Source organism: Schistocerca piceifrons, chromosome 3, assembly GCF_021461385.2.
Source record: "Schistocerca piceifrons isolate TAMUIC-IGC-003096 chromosome 3, iqSchPice1.1, whole genome shotgun sequence".
Lineage (NCBI taxonomy): Eukaryota > Metazoa > Arthropoda > Insecta > Orthoptera > Acrididae > Schistocerca > Schistocerca piceifrons.
The window spans coordinates 745,820,531-745,840,163 of NC_060140.1; the positions used below are offsets into that span (position 1 = coordinate 745,820,531).

General features: G+C 41.2%; 1 protein-coding gene across 1 annotated transcript in view; it reads right to left on the reverse strand.

Annotated features, from left to right (window-relative positions):
• Window positions 1–19,633, reverse strand: part of LOC124789366 — a 385,815-nt gene that overhangs the window by 48,745 nt on the left and 317,437 nt on the right. Inside the window, exon 7 of the mRNA XM_047256693.1 lies at window positions 14,840–15,016. Within this exon, the coding sequence (XP_047112649.1) occupies window positions 14,840–15,016 (177 nt within the window). The remainder of the gene's footprint in view (window positions 1–14,839; window positions 15,017–19,633) is intronic.

Sequence of the window (19,633 nt, forward strand, 5' to 3'; positions counted from 1 at the left end):
AGCTGTTGGGTGACAAGGTCATAGGCAGAGTGACATCAACAAAATTGCTGGGGATTCATGTAGATGAAAATCTTAATTTTAATGATCATGTCATGAAACTCATGCAGAAAATTTACTCAGCCTGCTTTGCTCTTAGAATTATTGCAAATGTTTTTACTGCAGAGGGTGCCAGGATGGCGTATTTTGGCTATTTTCTGTCTCTTGCAACATACGGAATAATATTTTGGGGTTCCACCACTTCCCGTCTAAAACAAATCTTTCTGTTACAGAAGAGGGCTATCCGAATAACAACTCACAGTCATCCATAGACACAATGCAAACCCTCATTCAACAAGCTTAAAGTTCTAATAATACCTTCCTTGTATATATATACAAATGTGTTTTATATGTTAGGGCCCCACCTTACAGATTTTCAGACAAATGCCAACTAGCATAACTACAATACTCAAAATAGCACAGCACTCAATACTCAGCGAACAAAAAGTGCACGCAAGAAAGCATGCACGCACACACAAAGGCATGTGAGCCATATTGGTAAGAAACTCTACTATATACTGCCAGCCAACATCAGAAAGTTAAGATGAAAACAGATTTAAAGTAGAATTTAAAGAATTTCTACTTGAACAATATTTTTATAAAGTAAATGACTATTTAGGCCAATAAATAATTCTGATAATGATTATATTAACGCCAAACTGAAAATCTTTACTGAATTATTGTAGTGAGTATAAGGGCTTCCTGTTTAGGGTACACAAAAGTAAAGCCTTAGGGAAAACAGACTATGCAGTTACAATACTGTTAGCATACATGTATAAAAAGTTGTATTATTGTGTCTTGTATGACCAAGTATTATTCTTTGTACATTTTTTTGCACAACTTTGTATTCTTTGTACTACTTAGTGTAAATCTGTCTATGATCCTTTTCACAAATTGTTTCCCATAAATTTACATGTACTTTTGGACAACATCCATACAATACTTATTGTTTACAGATGGTTAAATAAATAAATAAATAAATAATAAATAAGACATAAATAAAACATAAATAAATAATACAAGGCTGATGTACTTGAGGGCAATATTTTGGAAATGGAAGAGGACGTAGATGAAGATGAAATGAGAAATATGATACTGCATGAAGAATTTGATAGAGCACTGAAAGACCCAAGTTGAGACAAGGCCCAGGGAGTAGACAACATTCCATTAGATTTACCGATAGCCTTGGGAGAGCCAGCCCTGACAAAACTCTACCATCTGGTGGGCAAAAGTACAAGACAGGCGACATACCCTCAGACTTCAAGAAGAATATAATAATTCCAATCCCAAAGAAAGCAGGTGGTGACAGATGTGAAAATTACTGAACTATCAGTTTAATAAGTAATGACTACAAAATACTAACACGAATTCGTTACAGACGAATGGAAAAACTGGTAGAAGCTGACCTCAGGGAAGATCAGTTTGGATTCCGCAGAAATGTTGGAACACGTGAGGCAATACTGATCCTTATCTTAGTAGATAGATTAAGGAAAGGCAAACCTATGTATCTAGCATTTGTAGACTTGGAGAAAGCTTTTGAAAATGTTGATAGGAATATTCACTTTCAAATTCTGAAGGTGGCAGGGGTCAAATACAGGGAGCGAAAGGCTATTTACAATTTGTACAGAAACCAGATGGCAGTTATAAGAGTCGTGGGGCATGAAAGGGAAGCAGTAGTTGATAAGGGAGTGACACAGGGTATAGCCTATCCCCGAAGTTACACAATCTGTATACTGAGCAAGCAGTAAAGGAAACAAAAGAAAAATTCGGAGTAGGCATCAAAATCCATGGAGAAGAAATAAAATCTTTGAGGTTCCCCAATGACATTGTAATTCTGTCAGAGACAGCAAAGCACCTGGAACAGCAGTTGAACGGAATGGACAGTGTCTTGAAAGGACGATATAGGATGAACATCAACAAAAGCAAAATGAGGATAACGGTATGCAGTCAAATTGATGCTGAGGGAATTAGATTAGGAAATGAGACAAAGTAATAGACAAGTTTTGCTATTTGGGGAACAAAATAACTGATGATGATCGAAATAGAGAGGATATAAAATGTATACTGGCAATGGCAAGGAAAGTGTTTATGGCCAAGAGATATTTGTTAACATTGAGTATAGATTTCAGTGTCAGGAGGTGTTTTCTAAAAGTATTTGTATGGAGTGTAGCCATTTATGGAAGTGAAACATGGACGATAAATAGTTTGGACAAGAAGAGAAACGTGGTGCTACAGAAGAATGCTGTAGATTAGATGGGTAGATCACATAACTAATGAGGAGGTATTGAATAGAATTGGGGGGGAGGAGGAATTTGTGGCACAACTTGACTAGAAGAGGGGATCGGTTGGTAGGACATGTTCTGAGGCATCAAGAGATCACCAATTTAGTATGGGAGGGAAGTGTGGAGGGTAAAAATTGTTGAGGGAGACCTAGGCATGAATACACTAAACAGATTCAGAAGGATGTAGGTTGCGGAGATGAAGAAGCATGTACAGGACAGAGTACAATGGAGAGCTGCGTCAAACCAGTCTCTGAACTGAAGACCACAACAACAATGTTGTTTTGTCTCTACACTGTTCGTGTTATGATAATGCATTCCATAAAGGAGTAAAAAGTTAGAGATTGTCATCCAACTGATGTTATTTAATTTGAGCAGTCCAGTTCCACACATTGAGTGCAACCAAGGTTGTTCAAATTTCAGAGGTCTGATAATAACCATCTTCAGTATTTGCTCAACTATGATGACTGATGATTAGCTTCTCTCAACTATCATATGCTCTGATAATAGTGGCTTGCTATGAATTGTGTACAAATGTTAATTCATTGACTCTCCAGTTGTCAATTGGTAGAATTCTCAAGACTTGTTAGGGTGCTAATGCTGTATCTCAAATATTTACTAACTTTTATGATCAAACAATACAGTGGTGAGTGAAAAAAAAATCATATGTATAGTAGCACTACACAACATTACTGAACGCATTAATCACTTCGCTTTGGTAATCCTTATTCAATTCTTCCATCATCCATTGATCCATCCACTCCTGTGTTTGTTTGTTTACCATTTTCTGTAAATCACATTGTAAAGGAGAAAACTTAGGGATGTAGAATGTGTGTTACTTTTATGTGTATCAATCAGTCATAAAACTGAAGTCCCATTTATCATGTGGCTGCATTGCTTGATGCAGACGGCATTTACTCCCTATACATTCCTTGTTACCCTACATAATTCTAAATGTAGAGTGGAACTTTCTTCCTGATCTCCTCCTCCAATATGACTCAACCTCCACATTACAATGCAGCTTGAAAGTATCTAAATCTACAATACATCGATGACTAAACTACTTCAGTTACTCTTATTACATAATGTCCATTTTAGTTCAGCTCTAGGCATTTTTCTTTCTTTTTATGCTAATTTGTGATGGACAGTATTTATCAATATGAATTTTCAAAGGAGGCAATGTCAACAAAATGAACACTTTCATTTTTTTTTGGACTTATAATGTGTGACAGTAATGTCATGTGATACAGTGAATAGAGGTTCATTACCAACTTTTATACATTTAAAGGATTTACTATCAATGCTGGAAAGTGTAGTACTTGTATGGATGCTGTCATTCTGTTTTCATAATATTTTTAAAAGATGTGCATGTTTACTAATGACAACAAATAGGAAAGGTATTACACAAATTTTAAAACAATTAACTCCTTTGGTTGTTGTACTCGACACGATTTTCAATTTTGGAGACAGCAAATCATTAAAATTCATATTCTGATTGTTCATTTATTATTGTTTTCTGGTATGTTCTTCAGTCAAGAGCTCTACATTACAAAAAAGATCACAGTAACAACATAATGTTGTCACTATTCACGATTGTCAAATGTATATTTTTTTGAGCAGTTTTGTATAGTATAAACAGCTTCATAAGATGTGTGTATTTTATTGCAATATTTATCAAACATATTGTATCTCACCAGGCAAGTTACATACAAGATTTTTCTGTGTGCTTTGACAGTTTAACGATTAAGTTCCTTTCACATTTTTGTATTTAAGAGGTGTAGTCTTGCATTTTAGTAACTGTAAAGTGTAAATTTGTGTGGTCTGTATTGGAGTTGTTATTTGTCTCTTTTGAAAGACCAGCAACTGCTTGTTACAACTCAGTCAGGCTCCAGACTCCTATGGTGATATTTCAGAAGAATAACAAGTTACATATTTAGATTTCTCTCTGTCTTTCATAGTTTAATTCTTAAGTTAGTAGTACTAGTATTGATAGGGTGTTTGCGCGTTTTGTTTAGGTGTAGGACAAGCTGGTCACAGTTTGTGCACAGCCGAAAATGCTTTTGGCCATGGTCAGCCACCTGCAGGCTGCTGCCTTGTGGTGTAGCAATTGCAGATAATCTGGCACATTGCACAGGACACTTAGGTGTCGTTCATTTCACCCATGGGCTCTATCCTCACCCCAGCTGGAGTGATGGATTGTAGCACGTTCATGTTGCTCAAGGTGGAGGTCAGTATGGAGGCTGGCCATCTGGTCTTGACCATTCACCCTGTGAGTGGACAGACCTTCAGCAGGGTCCAAGCAGGCATGTGGGGGACAGGGGTCACTAGTTATTGGGAGCTCCAATGTTAGGCATGTTATGGGGCCCCTTCAGGAAATTGCATTCTGCACTGTAAAGAAGTCCAATGTGTGCTCGGTATGTCTGTCAGAAAGGCCTCATCTGAAAAGCAGTGGAGGCTTGATATCAAGGGTGCAGGGCACAGTTGCCTGCAAGCTGTGGCTCGCATTGGTACCAGTAATGTCTGTCACTTTAGTTGTGAGGCCACCCTCAGTTTGTATGGGCAACTGGCAGAAGTGGTGAAGACTACTCGCCTTGTTCATGGGGTGCAAACAGAGCTCACAAGTTGCAGCATTGTGCTCAGAGTTGATTGAGGTCCTTAGGTTCGGAGAAAAGAGGAGGGTCTCAACCAAAGGCTCCATCGATTCTTTGACAGTCACGGCTCCAGATTTAAGGGCCTGTGTTATGGGGTGGAGAATTGTATGACACCCCTTGATAGGTCTGAGGTTTACTAAACAAAGGAAGCAGATACACAGGTACCAGAGTTCTTGTGGAGTACACATGGGGCTTTTCTAGGCTAGGCAGTGGTTGGAGGTCCACTGAAGTCAATACACAATGAGCAAAATTGGACCACATACAAAGTAAACACACTTTGATTGCCAAAATTTTAATAGTAAACTGTATTGTTAGTGAACATCCTTAATTTACTGCCACCCAGGAAAATTATCATTCTCCAATTATTCTCAGATCCAAAGAGATCTGGCAGCAACATAAAGTAAAAAGCTACGAAATATTTAGTGAGACATGGAATGTATATCAAGAGGATAGATTAGATTCCGCAGGAGGGGGAGTGTTCACTACAGTTGACAAAAATAGTATGACTATTTGGGTTGAAATTGAGTCTAACTGTGAAGTTGTAAATAACTAGCCTCAGTGAACTCCAATTAATTACTGGACATTTTTACCAGCCATATGATTTTGATGTGTCAGTTTTGGAATCAGTGAAAGCAAGCTTTTGCTCAGTAATGCAGAAATACATAGGTCATGAAATACTAGTTGGAGGCGACATTAACCTACTGATTGTAAGCATCTGTGGATTCATTTCACGTCTTGTGAAGTAGTTTTGGAACAAGTTTTCCAAAAACTTGTTTTAAGCAGCTAGTTCGGCAGCCTGTATGAAATGGAAATGTTTTACAACTTGTATCAACAAACAGGAATGAGCTTATTGACAGTGCCAGTATAAACATGGATACTAGGGATCATGATAAAGTGACAATGGTTACTGGAGTTATTAAATCCATCAAGAAGGCTAGAAGAGTATTTTTACTTGAAAGAGAAGATAAGCGGTTGTTAGCATCCCACTTAGACAAGGAACAGACATTATTTATTTCCAATATGATCAAATTACGGGCTAACTTTAAATTGATTGTAAACCTTGCTCTCGATAAGTATGTGCTGAGTAACTGGATAAAAGACCCAATGTGGTTTAAAAAAATTGCAAAATTCTGAGGAAGCAGAGCCTATCGCACTCTCAATTCAAAAAATAATACACAAATGCCGACAGCCAAAAGGTAGTAGACATAAGTACGTTTGAATAAGATTCATGCCCAAATCAGACAACTTCCATCATCATACCACAGTAAAAGATCTTACCAAGAACACAAGAAAATTCTTGGCCCACGTAAAATCACTAAGTGGGTTGAAGGCTCCTACCCAGTCATGCACTGACTAGTCTGGTGTGCAACAGAGGACAACAAAAGGAAAGTTGAAGTTTTAAATTTCATGTATTAGAAATTATTCATGAAGGAGGACTGTATAAACATACAGTCATTTGACAATTGCACAGACTCCCAAATGAAAGACATAGAACAGGCATCTCTGGTGTAGAGAAGCAACTGAAGGAGTTGAAAACAAGGAAGTCATTAGATCTGAATGGAAACCTTATTTGGTTTTACAGAGAGTGCTCTACAGCATCAGTTTATTACTTAGCTTGCATTTATCATGAACCTCTCTTATTCTCTACATACACAAATGACCTGATGGACACGGTGAGCAGCAATCTGCAGCTGTTTGCTGCTGCTGATGCTGTGTATTGGTAAAGTGTCATTGTCAAATGATTGCAAGAGGATACAAGATGACTTAGACAAAATTTCTAGATGGTATGATGAACGGCAGCCTGTTCTAAATGTCGAAAAATTTAAGTTAATGGAGATGAGTAGAAAAAGCAAACCCATAAAGTCCAGATAGGACATTAGTAGTGTGCTGCTTGACAAAGTTATGTCAATTAAATATCTGTGTGTAACATTGCAAAGCAATATGAACTGGAATGAACACATGACAGTGCTAGGAAAGGCAAATGGTTGACTTTGGTTTATTGGGAGATTTTTAGGAAATTGTAGCTTATCTACAAAGAAGACTGCATATAGAAAATTACTGCAACACGTTCTTGAGTAGTGCTCAAGTTTTTGGGGTCCCCTCCAGGTCAGATTAAAGGAAGACATTGAAGCAAGGCAGAGGAGTGCTGATAGATTTGTTATGGTAGGTTTGATCTGTATGCAAGTATTACAGAAATGTTCCGTGAACTCTAATGCGAATAACTGAAAGAGGGATGATATACTTTTTGTGAGACACTGTTCAGAAAATTTAGAGAACCAGCATTTGAAGATGACTGCAGAATGATTCTGCTGCTGACAAGTATGTTGTGTAAGGACTACAAAGGTAAGAGAAATTGGTGCTTGTATGGAGGTTTATAGACAGTTGTTTTTCCCTCACTATTTTTGAGTAGAATGGGAAAGGAAATGACTATTAGTGGTAAAAGGTACCCTCCATCATGCACCATATGGTTGCTTGCGAAGTATATATGTAGATTTACATGTAGAAGACACAAAGAAATCATAAAAATAAGCAACAGAACTGTTCAACAAGTTTGTAATTGGCATAGAAAGGGAGAATTATGATTTGCTAAAACTTACTTCATATTATGCCTCACATGAAAGAACATCTGTGTTTACTTCCATGAGAATGGAATTTGAATGCTTATTGTAGTTCATGTATATTGTGAGAGCGAAACCTTACAGCAACTGCACAGAATTATCTCTGTGTGAAGTGAGGTTATACCTTAGAGTATGCAAGAGTAGGCATAATATGCCAACATTACAGATTTGTTTTTCTTCCCCAGAATGTATCGGGTGATAGAAGTGACTTCAAACAAAGCACGATTACAGTCGAACAGAAATTTCACATTTATTGTATGTACCCACGTTAGTCATGTTCTTGTGAAGTGAACATGCCAAAGAAGAACTAATTGTTGTTGAAGTAGATATAAGAAGTTAACTTATACAGACTACCACACTTTTTTACATTAAGTATACAAATAAACTGTCACAGAGTTCAAATAATGTATAATTCTTCATTGCAGTTCAGGCACAAAGACGAGTAACAGAATGATCCGTCAAGAATGACACGATATAGTTTTACTGGTTGTAGTAGTGTCCAAAGAATAAATGCATAACATTTACTATGACCATTTAAGTGCCACATTATGAACCATGATTCACCACTATATATAATCTCTTTCCACTAGCGGAACACACTGTTTGCACTATTACAATAAAATCAACTCATTTTTATTTTATTGGAGTGGTGTAAAAATACTGTGGGGTAGCGGAAATATATTTTACACATGGTGTGCGAATCAATTGGTTGTGTGACGGCCTGATGAGTATCAGGTATTTAAATGATTTGGATGTGTAGATCTGTGTGTGAAATTTGTTGGAGATTGTGTAATAGCCTGGGGCTGTTTACCATGGCACGGCTTGAATCCTTACTGTATCAAGATCACAAGCACCATTCAACAATGATTTGCTGAAGTTCAGGTAGATTTGCTGGACAGGCCTGCAACAATCCTTGAATTGACCCACACTCAATATCTTTTGGATAAACTTCCTGGCAGATTAAAACTGTATGGGATCCTGAGACTGTGGTGACTACCACACACGTCAATCGCAGCCGACGCGTAAAATTCGTGCCAACCACAGAGATTATTCTCCACAGTTCGCACGGGAGTCACAGAGATGAGAGCCGTTGACTGCGACTCTCATACCTACCTTTTTACTCTTTGTTGTTGATTCTATTTTATGTGTTCTCTTACTTGACAACCTGTTATATGTGATGAAATAAAAAGAAACTTGAGTTCAGACTCCGTTAGTTTCCAATTTCTAACTGTGTTTGCGTGGGTACACACCTACTTACGCAACATTGGTGACCCCGACTGCAAAACAAACAGCAGATACGGATATGGACACGGCAGCAGTATCAAGATTAGCGGTTCGCTTACCCCCCTCCCCCTTTTGGCCACACAACCCATCTGAAGTTCAGGATATCATAACAGCTCCTCCGACAGAGAATGCATATGAATGGTTAAAGACTGAACTGATACGATGCTTAGCCATTTCTCAAGAAGATAGAATCCGGCAAGTATTGACGCAAGAAGAAATCGGTGACCGAAAACCTTCGCAGTTCCTGCGCCATCTCCACAGCAAGGTGGACCCCGGCACGATTCCAGACAGCCTTCTGCGTACCCTGTGGAGTTCCCGCCTGCTACCGCAGGTAAAAGCAGTCATCGCCACGCAGAACAAGATGCCACTGGACGCGGTAGCAGAACTCGCCGACCGCATACTCGAAGCGATCACACCAAACTCACAGGTCAGTGTTGTAGACATTCCTGTCAGTGTAGCAGCTGCATCTACTACAGTGTCTCGGGCGAATTATGATGCACTAACCACCAAGGTCGATCTCCTATGCATACAGCTCTCGAACCTAATGTCGAATGGCATCATTGTCAATTAGAGAAGTCGTAGCCAACGACGACATGGAAGTTGTTCTGCATTGCAATCTACAGCCAACAACAGACAGACCATTTGTTGGTATGGAGAGCAAGCACGTAAATGCATTAGCCCATGCTCTTTCTCCAAATCGGAGCAGAAAGTGGCAGTAGACACTACCTCCTACCTTCCTGCATCTCGACGCCTTTTTATAACAGATCGTGCGTCAGGCAGGAAGTTTTTAATCGACACCAGTTCAGACCTCAGTATACTACCAAGACAGTCCTTGCATTGTTGCCAGCTGCACACTGCATTTAACTTACCCGCCGCCAACAATTCGCAGATTTCAACATACGGATTACAACAAGAGAATCTGAACTTGGGACTCCATAGAGACTTTAAATGGAATTTCACGGTAGCAGACGTCACAGAAGCAATACTACCGGAGCTGATTTCTTATCACACTTCAGACTTTTGCCAGACATGGCCAATGCTTGCCTGATAGACAGTCTCACCAATCTATCAACGGCTTGTTATTATTGTGACACAGATTGTACCAGTATTAAATTAATTCAAATGGCAGACACAGAGTACCGCGCAATCCTAGCGGATTTTCCTGAATTAACGAAACCGCCAGGGGCACCGCAGAAAGTGTTGCATGATACAGTACACTACATAAAAACCACGGATGGCCCGCCTGTGTCATGTCGACCTAGGAGACTAGCACCGGAACGCCTCGCTATAGCTAAAGAGGAATTCGAGCTAATGCTTAAAGAAGGATTTATATGCCCGTCATCCAGTCCATGGGCGTCGGCCTTACACCTCGTACCAAAAAAAGGTGGAGCCTGGCGTCCGTGTGGCGACTACAGAGCACTGAACGCCAGAACTATTCCGGATCGTTATCCTGTACCTTTGTTAATGGACTACAATCACGCGCTGCACGGAGCCACAGTCTTTAGTGTGCTAGATTGCGCAAAGGCCTATACACAAATTCCTGTAGCGGTAGAAGACGTACCAAAGACTGCCATAACAACACCCTTTGGATTGCTTGAAAGTAATTTCATGACGTTTGGTCTGCGAAATGCCGCACAGACATGGCAACGTTTTCTGGATTCTGTATTACGAAGATTTCCCTTCTGTTTTGCCTACCTGGATGACGTTCTCATATATTCCGCAAACAATGAACAGCACAAGCAGCATTTAAAAGAAGTACTCCAACACTTAGAGAAGTTTGGAATAGTGTTAAATACAGCAAAATGCCTGTTTGGCCAACCTGAAGTGGAATTTCTAGGTCATCGCATATCTGCTACAGGTTCAGCACCCTTACCCAGAAAAGTTGAGGCTATTCTACACATGCCCAAGCCTACTACGGTCAAAGAATTAAGAAGATACCTAGACATGTTAAATTTTTACAGAAGGCATCTACCAAAGACAGCTGAACAGCAGGCACCATTAAACGCATTATTAGCTGGCCCAAAGGTTCGCAGCAATGCAACCATACAATGCAATGAGGAATCTGATGCAGCATTCGAAGTGACACGTCAGAGCCTGGCTCAGGCCGCACTGCTGGCACATTCTAAACTAGAAGCACCTTTGGCGCTGGTGGCGGACGCTAGCCAGTTTGGTGTTGGTGCAGCCCTGCAACAATTGGTGGATGGCGCATGGCAACCTCTGGCATACTATTCGCACAAGTTGTCGCCAATACAACAACGCTGGAGTGCTTATGATAGAGAACTTTTGGCTATATATTTAGCAATCAAACACTTCAGACCACAAGTTGAAGTGCATGACTTCACAATTTTTATGGATCATAAGCCCTTGACTTACGCATTCAACAAGAACACTGACAAATGCTCTCTAAGGCAGTATTCTCAATTGGAGTTCATAAGCCAATTCAGCACAGACTTGTGCCACATCTCAGGTTTAACTAATGTGGTAGCTGATTGTTTGCCACGAGTATCCAGTATAACAGAGCCTGTAACTATGGCAGAACTAGCGCAAGTCCAGCAGGAAGATGATGAGCTAAATACCCTGTTGAGTGACGACAAGATGGCGTTGAAGTTACAGCTAGATGACGTGCCCGGGGAAGACGTATGACTACATTGTGACTTACAACATGGTCGATTACGCCCTTAGGTTCCAATCACACATCGCAGAAGAGTGTTTGATTGTCTCCACGGCCTATGTCACCCCGGTGTTCGAGCAACTACCAGACTGGTGTCCAAAAGATTTGTATGGCCAGGAATAGACTGTGATTGCCGTAACTGGACTAGATCTTGCCCACACTGTCAGCTATGCAAAGTAAGCAGACACGTGCACCCTCCAATCTGACAATTCCCGGATGTCAAGGCATGCTTCTCGCACATACATTTGGACGTCGTAGGACCTCTTCCACCATCAGATGGTAATTGATACCTGCTAACAATCATTGACAGGTATACACGCTGGCCAGAAGCAATACCTACCAACAACATCTTGGCGAAAACTCTGGCAATGGCATTCATGTCAACTTGGATATCTAGGTTTGGCTGCCCACTCCATGTAACAACTGATAGAGGACAACAGTTTGAATCAGAACTATTCGCTCAGTTAGCAAGATTCTGCGGGTACTGCCATCACCGCACCACCGCCTACCATCCGGCAAGCAACAGGATGGTAGAAAGATGGCACCGTACCTTAAAAGCAGCCTTCATGTGCCACAATACTAAATGGACGGAAGCATTACCCATTGTACTGTTAGGTCTTAGGATGATCTTTAAACCTGATATGGACGCCTCCCCGGCAGAGGTGGTCTATGGCGAAACAATACGTCTACCCGGAGAGTTCGCTGACAACTCAGTGGTACCGAACGCAGATGACCAGTCAGAATATTTACAAGGATTGAGAGAAATGATCAAGAAAATCAAACCTGCAAAAGCATCCAGACGTGGAGTCCTGGTTACATTCATGCACAACGATTTAAAAACTTGCACGCATGTATTGTTACGCACAGATGGCGTCAAACCACCACTACAACCGCCATACGCTGGACCTCATCTTGTGATACGCAGAGATGCGCACACTCTAGGCATAGTACTGAATGGGAAACAGGCCACCATATCGCTAAGTAGAGTGAAACCTGCTTATATGCTTCAAGACAGTCCGGCGATGTCAGTGTCGCGCAGCGATCCGCACAAGACAACAATGCAGAACCCCACTTCGCTACATCTGCAGTCAATAAAGCAGCAGCCTTGATGCACCACACGTTCTGGCAGACAAGTGCACTTCCCTGCCCGCTACAGAGAGGAACATCTGAGCTCCGCTCTCACCAAGGGGGCTCATGGGGCGACTACCGCACACGTCGATCGCAGCTGACGCGTAAAATTCGCGCCAACCACAGAGATTATTCTTCACAGTTCACACGGGACTCACAGAGAAGAGAGCGATCAACTGGGATTCTCAAACCTACCTTTTTACTCTTAGTTGTTGATTTTCTTTTATGTATTCTCTTACTTGACAACCTGTTATATGTGATGAAATAAAAAGAAACTTGAGTTCAGACTCCGTTAGTTTCCGATTTCTAACTGTGTTTGCGTGGGTACACACCTACTTACGCAACATGACTTACTGCAGCAGAACAATTGTTGCAGAGTGAAACAAAACCTATGCTGTGGCTATGACAGTCTCTGCAAATTCTAATTTCTCCGTAAGGTTAGGTTCAACAGCTGTAAAGTATTTTATAAAATACATTTTAACCATCAGCTGTTCATTTGTCCCATTAGTCATCTACTGGTTTCAGTTAATAACCACCATCCAGGATGTAGAGTACAAAAGATTATTTAAAAGCATCCCTTATTCCTTTGAAGCTGTACAGTACCGAAATTATCCAGTGAAATTGTACAAACACTTGACATAATTTGTCTCAGAATCCTTACAGTCATATCTCATCTCAAGTAGTCAGACATCACAAGGAAAAAGAAAAATTCTTCGTCTCTGGATTGCTAGTCATGCTATGTAGGTAGGAAAGCTTCTGTTGGGTTTTGAATATTGCAGCAAGGAACTGGAAGAGTTGAAGCTGTGAGGGCAGGTCATAAGCTGTGCACAGAGAATTCATTTAGTACAAGCATTGCCTGTGAAAGGTAAAAGCCAAGGTCCTAGTCCACTGTAGTTGTAACTTTGCCATCAGCCAGGTTACACTGGAGATTGAAAAATCCATTCTAGATCTTTTGGACGAGTTAGAATGTTGGAGGCATGCTAGATCATTTCACTCAAGAAACCAGTAACACCCATTCACTATGATTAAGGAAGAACAGAAAGAAATTCTGCTATCAGTTAATAAGAATATAATGGAAAGCTTTCCTACAGGTTAAGCCTGTAATGCTAACAATAATGGGTCCTGTAAAGAGATAGTTATAGGTCTGGCATCTTTTGAATGAGTGTCTGGGTTGAAACATATCTTGTATGAGAGGGCTTACTTTATTTTTTTATCATTTTATGAAGAAAAAAAATTAATCTGTAAGAGATTTATGTTCCAACATGTGTATGTATGTAACACAAATTAGAGAACAGATGTTAGACAGTACATACAATACACATTAAATAAACTCTAGTTCCATTCATTTTTCTGAGAAACAAAAGAAAGTGTAGGAAGCGTCAGTTTCTCTTTGTGCTGCTCACTACTGTTTTCACTGTCAAATGATTACAAGGTTCCTGTTTTACTGTCTGCATATTTTCTATTTTACTGAAAAACAATAATCCGTATATTTACAGTTAATGGTATCTGCATTTAATGTAGAAACCTTTCTCAGTAACTTATTGACTTTATGCTGATGATTTTGTGTGTTTGACACAGATGTATCATGGAGTTGTACAGTCACTGCTTGTAAGTGGAATGAGCAGTTGCTCACTGCATCTAGTCCTTTAGATATTGTATTCTCAGTAAGTCGGACCTGCAAACGTAGTTCACAAGGTTCGAATCACTATGCTTTACCACTTTTGAAGTGGAGTTCAAGATAGTATTTTCACTGTCAACAGACCTTCAATCAGTAATGAGGTACAATAGGTACCAGACCCTGATACATCAGTACATCATGATACCTAATGGTGAAGAATGTTAATGAATGTGATTCAGTACCACAGAAAACCTTATTACATCTTTATGTGTGAAATATCGTTATCCACATCATGCTGCTGCCCTTGCACCATGTCTTTTACAAGGTAAAACTTTTAACAGAATTTAAATATTTCTCTTACTTTTTTATCTGCCAGTAAGGAAACACACATTTCAGGAGACTTTTGGCATGATATTGTTTATTACAGAGAGATGCTATGATCAAAAGGGTAAACAGTGCAGAACATTAAACAATATAAATAAGAACTTTGTGTGTCAAGGAGAGGAAAAAAAAAAAAAAAAAACATTGAAAACATTTATCTTTCTGCTACATACCTCATATATAAAATACTTATCAGCACTCAATGACATAGGCTCACCCTCATTGAGTGGTTCTCCTTTGATCAGCTCTTTAATTAGTTTCTTCTTTGGGCTGTCTAAGCCAAACATTTTGAAGTCTTCATCAAAACGATTTGCTAGTTCATCAAATATTTCAAGTGTGCTAGTTTCATGCTGAAACAGAATTGGGTTTTATCTATTATAAAATGTCTGAAAATTTGTGACAGGAAAACAATGGCTTTGCTTTCATCACAAAAAAATGGCAGCTGACAGTCATATTTTTATTTATTTGATAAACCAAAAACTGAACAAATAAAAATTACTGCCAGCACCAACAGAAGATTTTGTATCAAAAATTAAAAAGATTGCTACTTACCATAAAGATGACATGTTAAGTCACAGATAGGCACAATTACACGACACTTACACAAAGCTTTCCCTGAAGCCTTCACCAGAAAAAGAGAAACACACACACCATTCATACACACAAGCAAGCACATAGCTCACGCAGACATGACCGCCAACTCCGGCAGCTCGGGGGAGAACGTAACTATCACATGGGATGGAAACAGCAATCAAGAGGGGTGGGGAAGGGATAGTTAGGTATAAGTGGGGGGAGTGGGGGGAGGGGGGGGGGGGAATGCTTTCTGCTGGAGTTTGCAGGGACTAGAATGCCAACTGGTGCAGCATCAGGTGGTTGTGGATCAGGGAGATGGGAAAAACAGATCAAAAAAGGAGTGGAGCTGGGAAAGATTGGTAGTGCATTGGCAGAGGGTGACAAAGAGGGTGGGAGATGAGAATGGGGAGGATATAATAGGACAGAGGGGGTGGAAACTGTTGAGTGGAGCGTGTAGGACAGTATGTTACTGTAGGTTGAGTTTGGGACAATATGAGAGCTAAGAAAGTGTTGTAAGGATAACTCCCAACTGTACAATTAAGAAAAGTTGGTGGTGGAGGGGGGGGGGGGGGGGGAGGGGCATTCAGATGGCTCAGGTAGTGAAGCAGCCATTTAAATCAAGCATGCAACGTTCAGCTGCATGCAACGTTCAGCTGCATGTAGTGCCATGGTGTAATCTAATTTGCTTTGGCCACAGTTTGGCAGTAGTCTTTCATGCTGGTGGACGGCTGGTTGGTAGTCATACCAACATAAAAATCTGTGCAGTGTTCTCAGCTGCAGTAATTGCAGCTGCTTTCACAGGTGGCTGATCCCTGATATGGAAGGATAAACCAGTGACAGGACTGGAACAGGAAGTGCTGGATGGGTGGATTGAGCAGGTCTTGCAGTTGGGTCTTCCACAGAGTTACAATCCTTACAATCCTTGGGGCAAGTGGTTGGGGTTGGGATTGAGATTGTGAGTGGCATAGGGATCGACTAAGATGCTTCCGAGGTTGCAATGCAACACTACTTTAGGATGGGTGGGAAGGATCTTGGATGGGATATCCCTCATCTCGGCATGATGGAAGGTCATCAGAGCCCTGGCAAGTGATGTGGTTCAGTTGTTCAACTCCTGGGTGGTGTTGTGTGATGAAGGGGCACTCCTTTGTGGCTGGTTCTTGGAGGTGATGGGTGGATTGTGGGTGTGAGGGGAAATAGTATGGGAGATCTGTTTGCAGACTAGATCTGGGGAATAGTGCCTGTCAGGCTAAAACCCAATCCCACATCCTATGTCTCATATGCTGCCTGAACCATATCCCCAAATGGCCTAAACATAAAAATTCTTCTCTCTGGATCCCATCCCGCCTTTCACAACAACCTCCACCTTTTTAGATTCTGCCAGTCCCTGCCCTAACAAAACTGGTACTGCAAAAACAAATCTCCATAGCACAGGCATCCCAGGACCACCTCTGCTCCCTCCACAAGATATTACCACTGTGCAATCCCTGCTTCACACATTACATATTTGAAATTGAATCCCTTGCTCTCCAGTACGTGGAGGAGCATTCCTGACACCACCTTCATAAGTTATCCAACTTGCTTACATCCCACTGGTGCCCTGCGGTACCACTATCCAACCCCTGTCCCCTGTCCTGGCCTAACAAAACTGGAACTGCAAAAACAAATCTCCATAGCACAGGCATCCCAGGACCACCTCTGTTCCCTCCACAAAATATTACTACTATGCAATCCCTGCTTCACACATTACATATTTGAAATTGAATCCCTTGCTCTCCAGTACCTGGAGGAGCATTCCTGACACCACCTTCATAAGTTATCCAACTTGCTTACATCCCACTGGTGCCCTGCAGTACCACTATCCAACCCCTGTCCTACCCACAGTGATCTTCCTTGTCCAACTCTCATAGCACTTAAATGCTGCCTAGCTGACCTTCATTTGCCACATCCTCCAAAGCTCCCTACCAGCACTCCACCAAATCCAGAGCCAAAACATTCCCATAATACTGTTGTCAATCCTTCCATCAAAACCCTCAGCTCCACAGAAGTTTCAGTCCTATCCAAAGACCTCACCTTTATCCCTATACCCAAATTTAAACATGCTGAACTTGTCAAAGATATACTATCCCTCTCCTGGTCCTGCAATGTAAGCACTTTCCTGCTGCCAATTATTTCAACCAAAACCAACCTAATTCCAACATTAAATCTTGCCTCTCCAGTTCATAGCACTATCCAACTGTGATCTCCCACCCCCTTCCAGCAATTCCTTACTTCTGACTTTGCTTCACTATCCTTCCCCATGTCCCTTTCTCAGAACACAAACTTTTCAGCAGAAGAAAGAATAGCCATACAGAACCTTAAAACAAATCCTGATCTAATCACCCTACCTGCAAACAAAGTTCCACCACTGTTGTTATGTATCGCAATGACTACCTGGCAGAAGGCCTCTGCTAATCATCTGACTCCTCCACCTGTAAACTCTTCCAGAGTGATCACATCCCAGAAAGTCAACACAATCTCCAATCCCTGCTTAAAGCCATAGGCCCTTCCCACAACCTCTCACATGATCCCATTTCCCTCCTCACACCTATGACACCCTGCCCCAAAATCCACAAATCCAAAAATCCTGGATGATCCATTGTGGCTGGTTATTGTGCCCCAACTGAAAGAATTTTTGTCCTCTATGACCAATACTTCCAACCAACTGCCCATAATCTAGCCTCCCATGTCGAAGATAGCACTTCCTTCATTGACTCCACCATCCACAGCCGTTTCCCTCTTGGATCCTACCCATCACTGTTGATGCCATCCCCTACACACCAACATCTCCCATGTCCTCCAAGTCTTTCATGTCAGCATGACTGAATAAAATCTTCTCGGTTTTCAAGCTGCATCAATTTGAATAAAATTTTCGATCTTTTGATGGCTAGCTTTGCCATCATTGTCAGGAGTAAAACTACTGACTGCCAGGGCAGGCACTATTTCCTGCTTATATAGCTACAATTACAGCCCCTGGCACCAATCAAAGAGGGCCAAAACAATGTGTGTGCAGAAGGTGAGTTGGGCAGCTCACAGCAGCTACGGCCTGCTGCGGGACTGAGTGACGTTGGATGGTATGAGAAGCTGGCGTCATGTTTGAAACTTCCACTCCCGCCTCCCTACAAGTGTTAAGCATCCATTGTAGCTTCCTTTTGACATCCAAAGCCTGCCCCCATGCCCTATTCAGTGTGTAACCCCAGTCTCTGTTGAAACTGTTGTTGTCCATTCTAATCTCAGCCACTTCTTTTATAATGGAGACCCAATATATTGACGCATGAGCTAAGACTGGCATGTTCTCAAACTGTATTTTATGTTCATTTTTGAGGCTGTGCACAGCTACAGTTGACTTTTCAAGTTCCCTTTGCTTGATATGTCTCTTATGCTCAGTACAATGCTCTGCAACTGTGTGAATTGTCTGGCCTATATAGATGCTGCCACACTCTCAAGGAACACTGTACACATGAAGAGCTATCTCGTCTTTAACAGAGTGCATCCTGTATCTTGAGGGTGGGCTGGAACACTGGTCTCAATCCATGTCTCCGCAGTACATGTCCTAACTTGCTGCTCATTGCCCCACAGTATGGCGGGAAAGCCGTCAGCTTGGCTGCTTCTGCTGATTCACAAAGCATCCTTCTTTGATGACACCCGAAAGCATTTGCAATGTCTCTTTTGCTGTAGCTATTCTCCCTGAATACGTGCCCAAGTGCTGCAATTCAGACTGCAGGCGGCAGTCATCAGAAATAACTTTAGCTCTGTGTAGTAATGTGTTCAGGACCGTTTTCTTGTGTACAGGGTGGTGAAAGCTACTGGTGTTCAAATATCAATCAGTGTGTGTTAGTTTCCTATACACTGAATGACCAAGCCAGCCTCCTGCCTTCCACTCAACTAAAACACCTGAGAATGGTAGCTTGCCCTCCTCCTCCATCTCGATGGTAAATTTAATGTTGGGTAGGACACCATTCACAAGATCCTTGAACTGCTGCAGTTTTTTTTTACCATCAGGCCATATCAGGAAGGTATCATTGACATACTAAGGAAGCACGACAGACAACACCACAAAGTTCAGAGCCTTCTCCTGAAAGTGCTCCATGAAGAAATTTGTGACTGCAGGAAACAATGGTGAGACCATGCTGTGCCATCCATCATGTCATAATATTTGTTATGGTACAAGAATTACGTTGTCAGAACATGACAGAACAACTTTGCAATTCCAGGTGGAAACCTTGGGGCCAAAAGATCCAGCGTGTCTTGTACTAGCACCACGTACATACTAACCATTATGTCATTTTGACCTATTTTCATTTTCCTAGAGCATTTCAACAAATGGTTGCAAGTTCACAACTTGCTGTTCACAATGA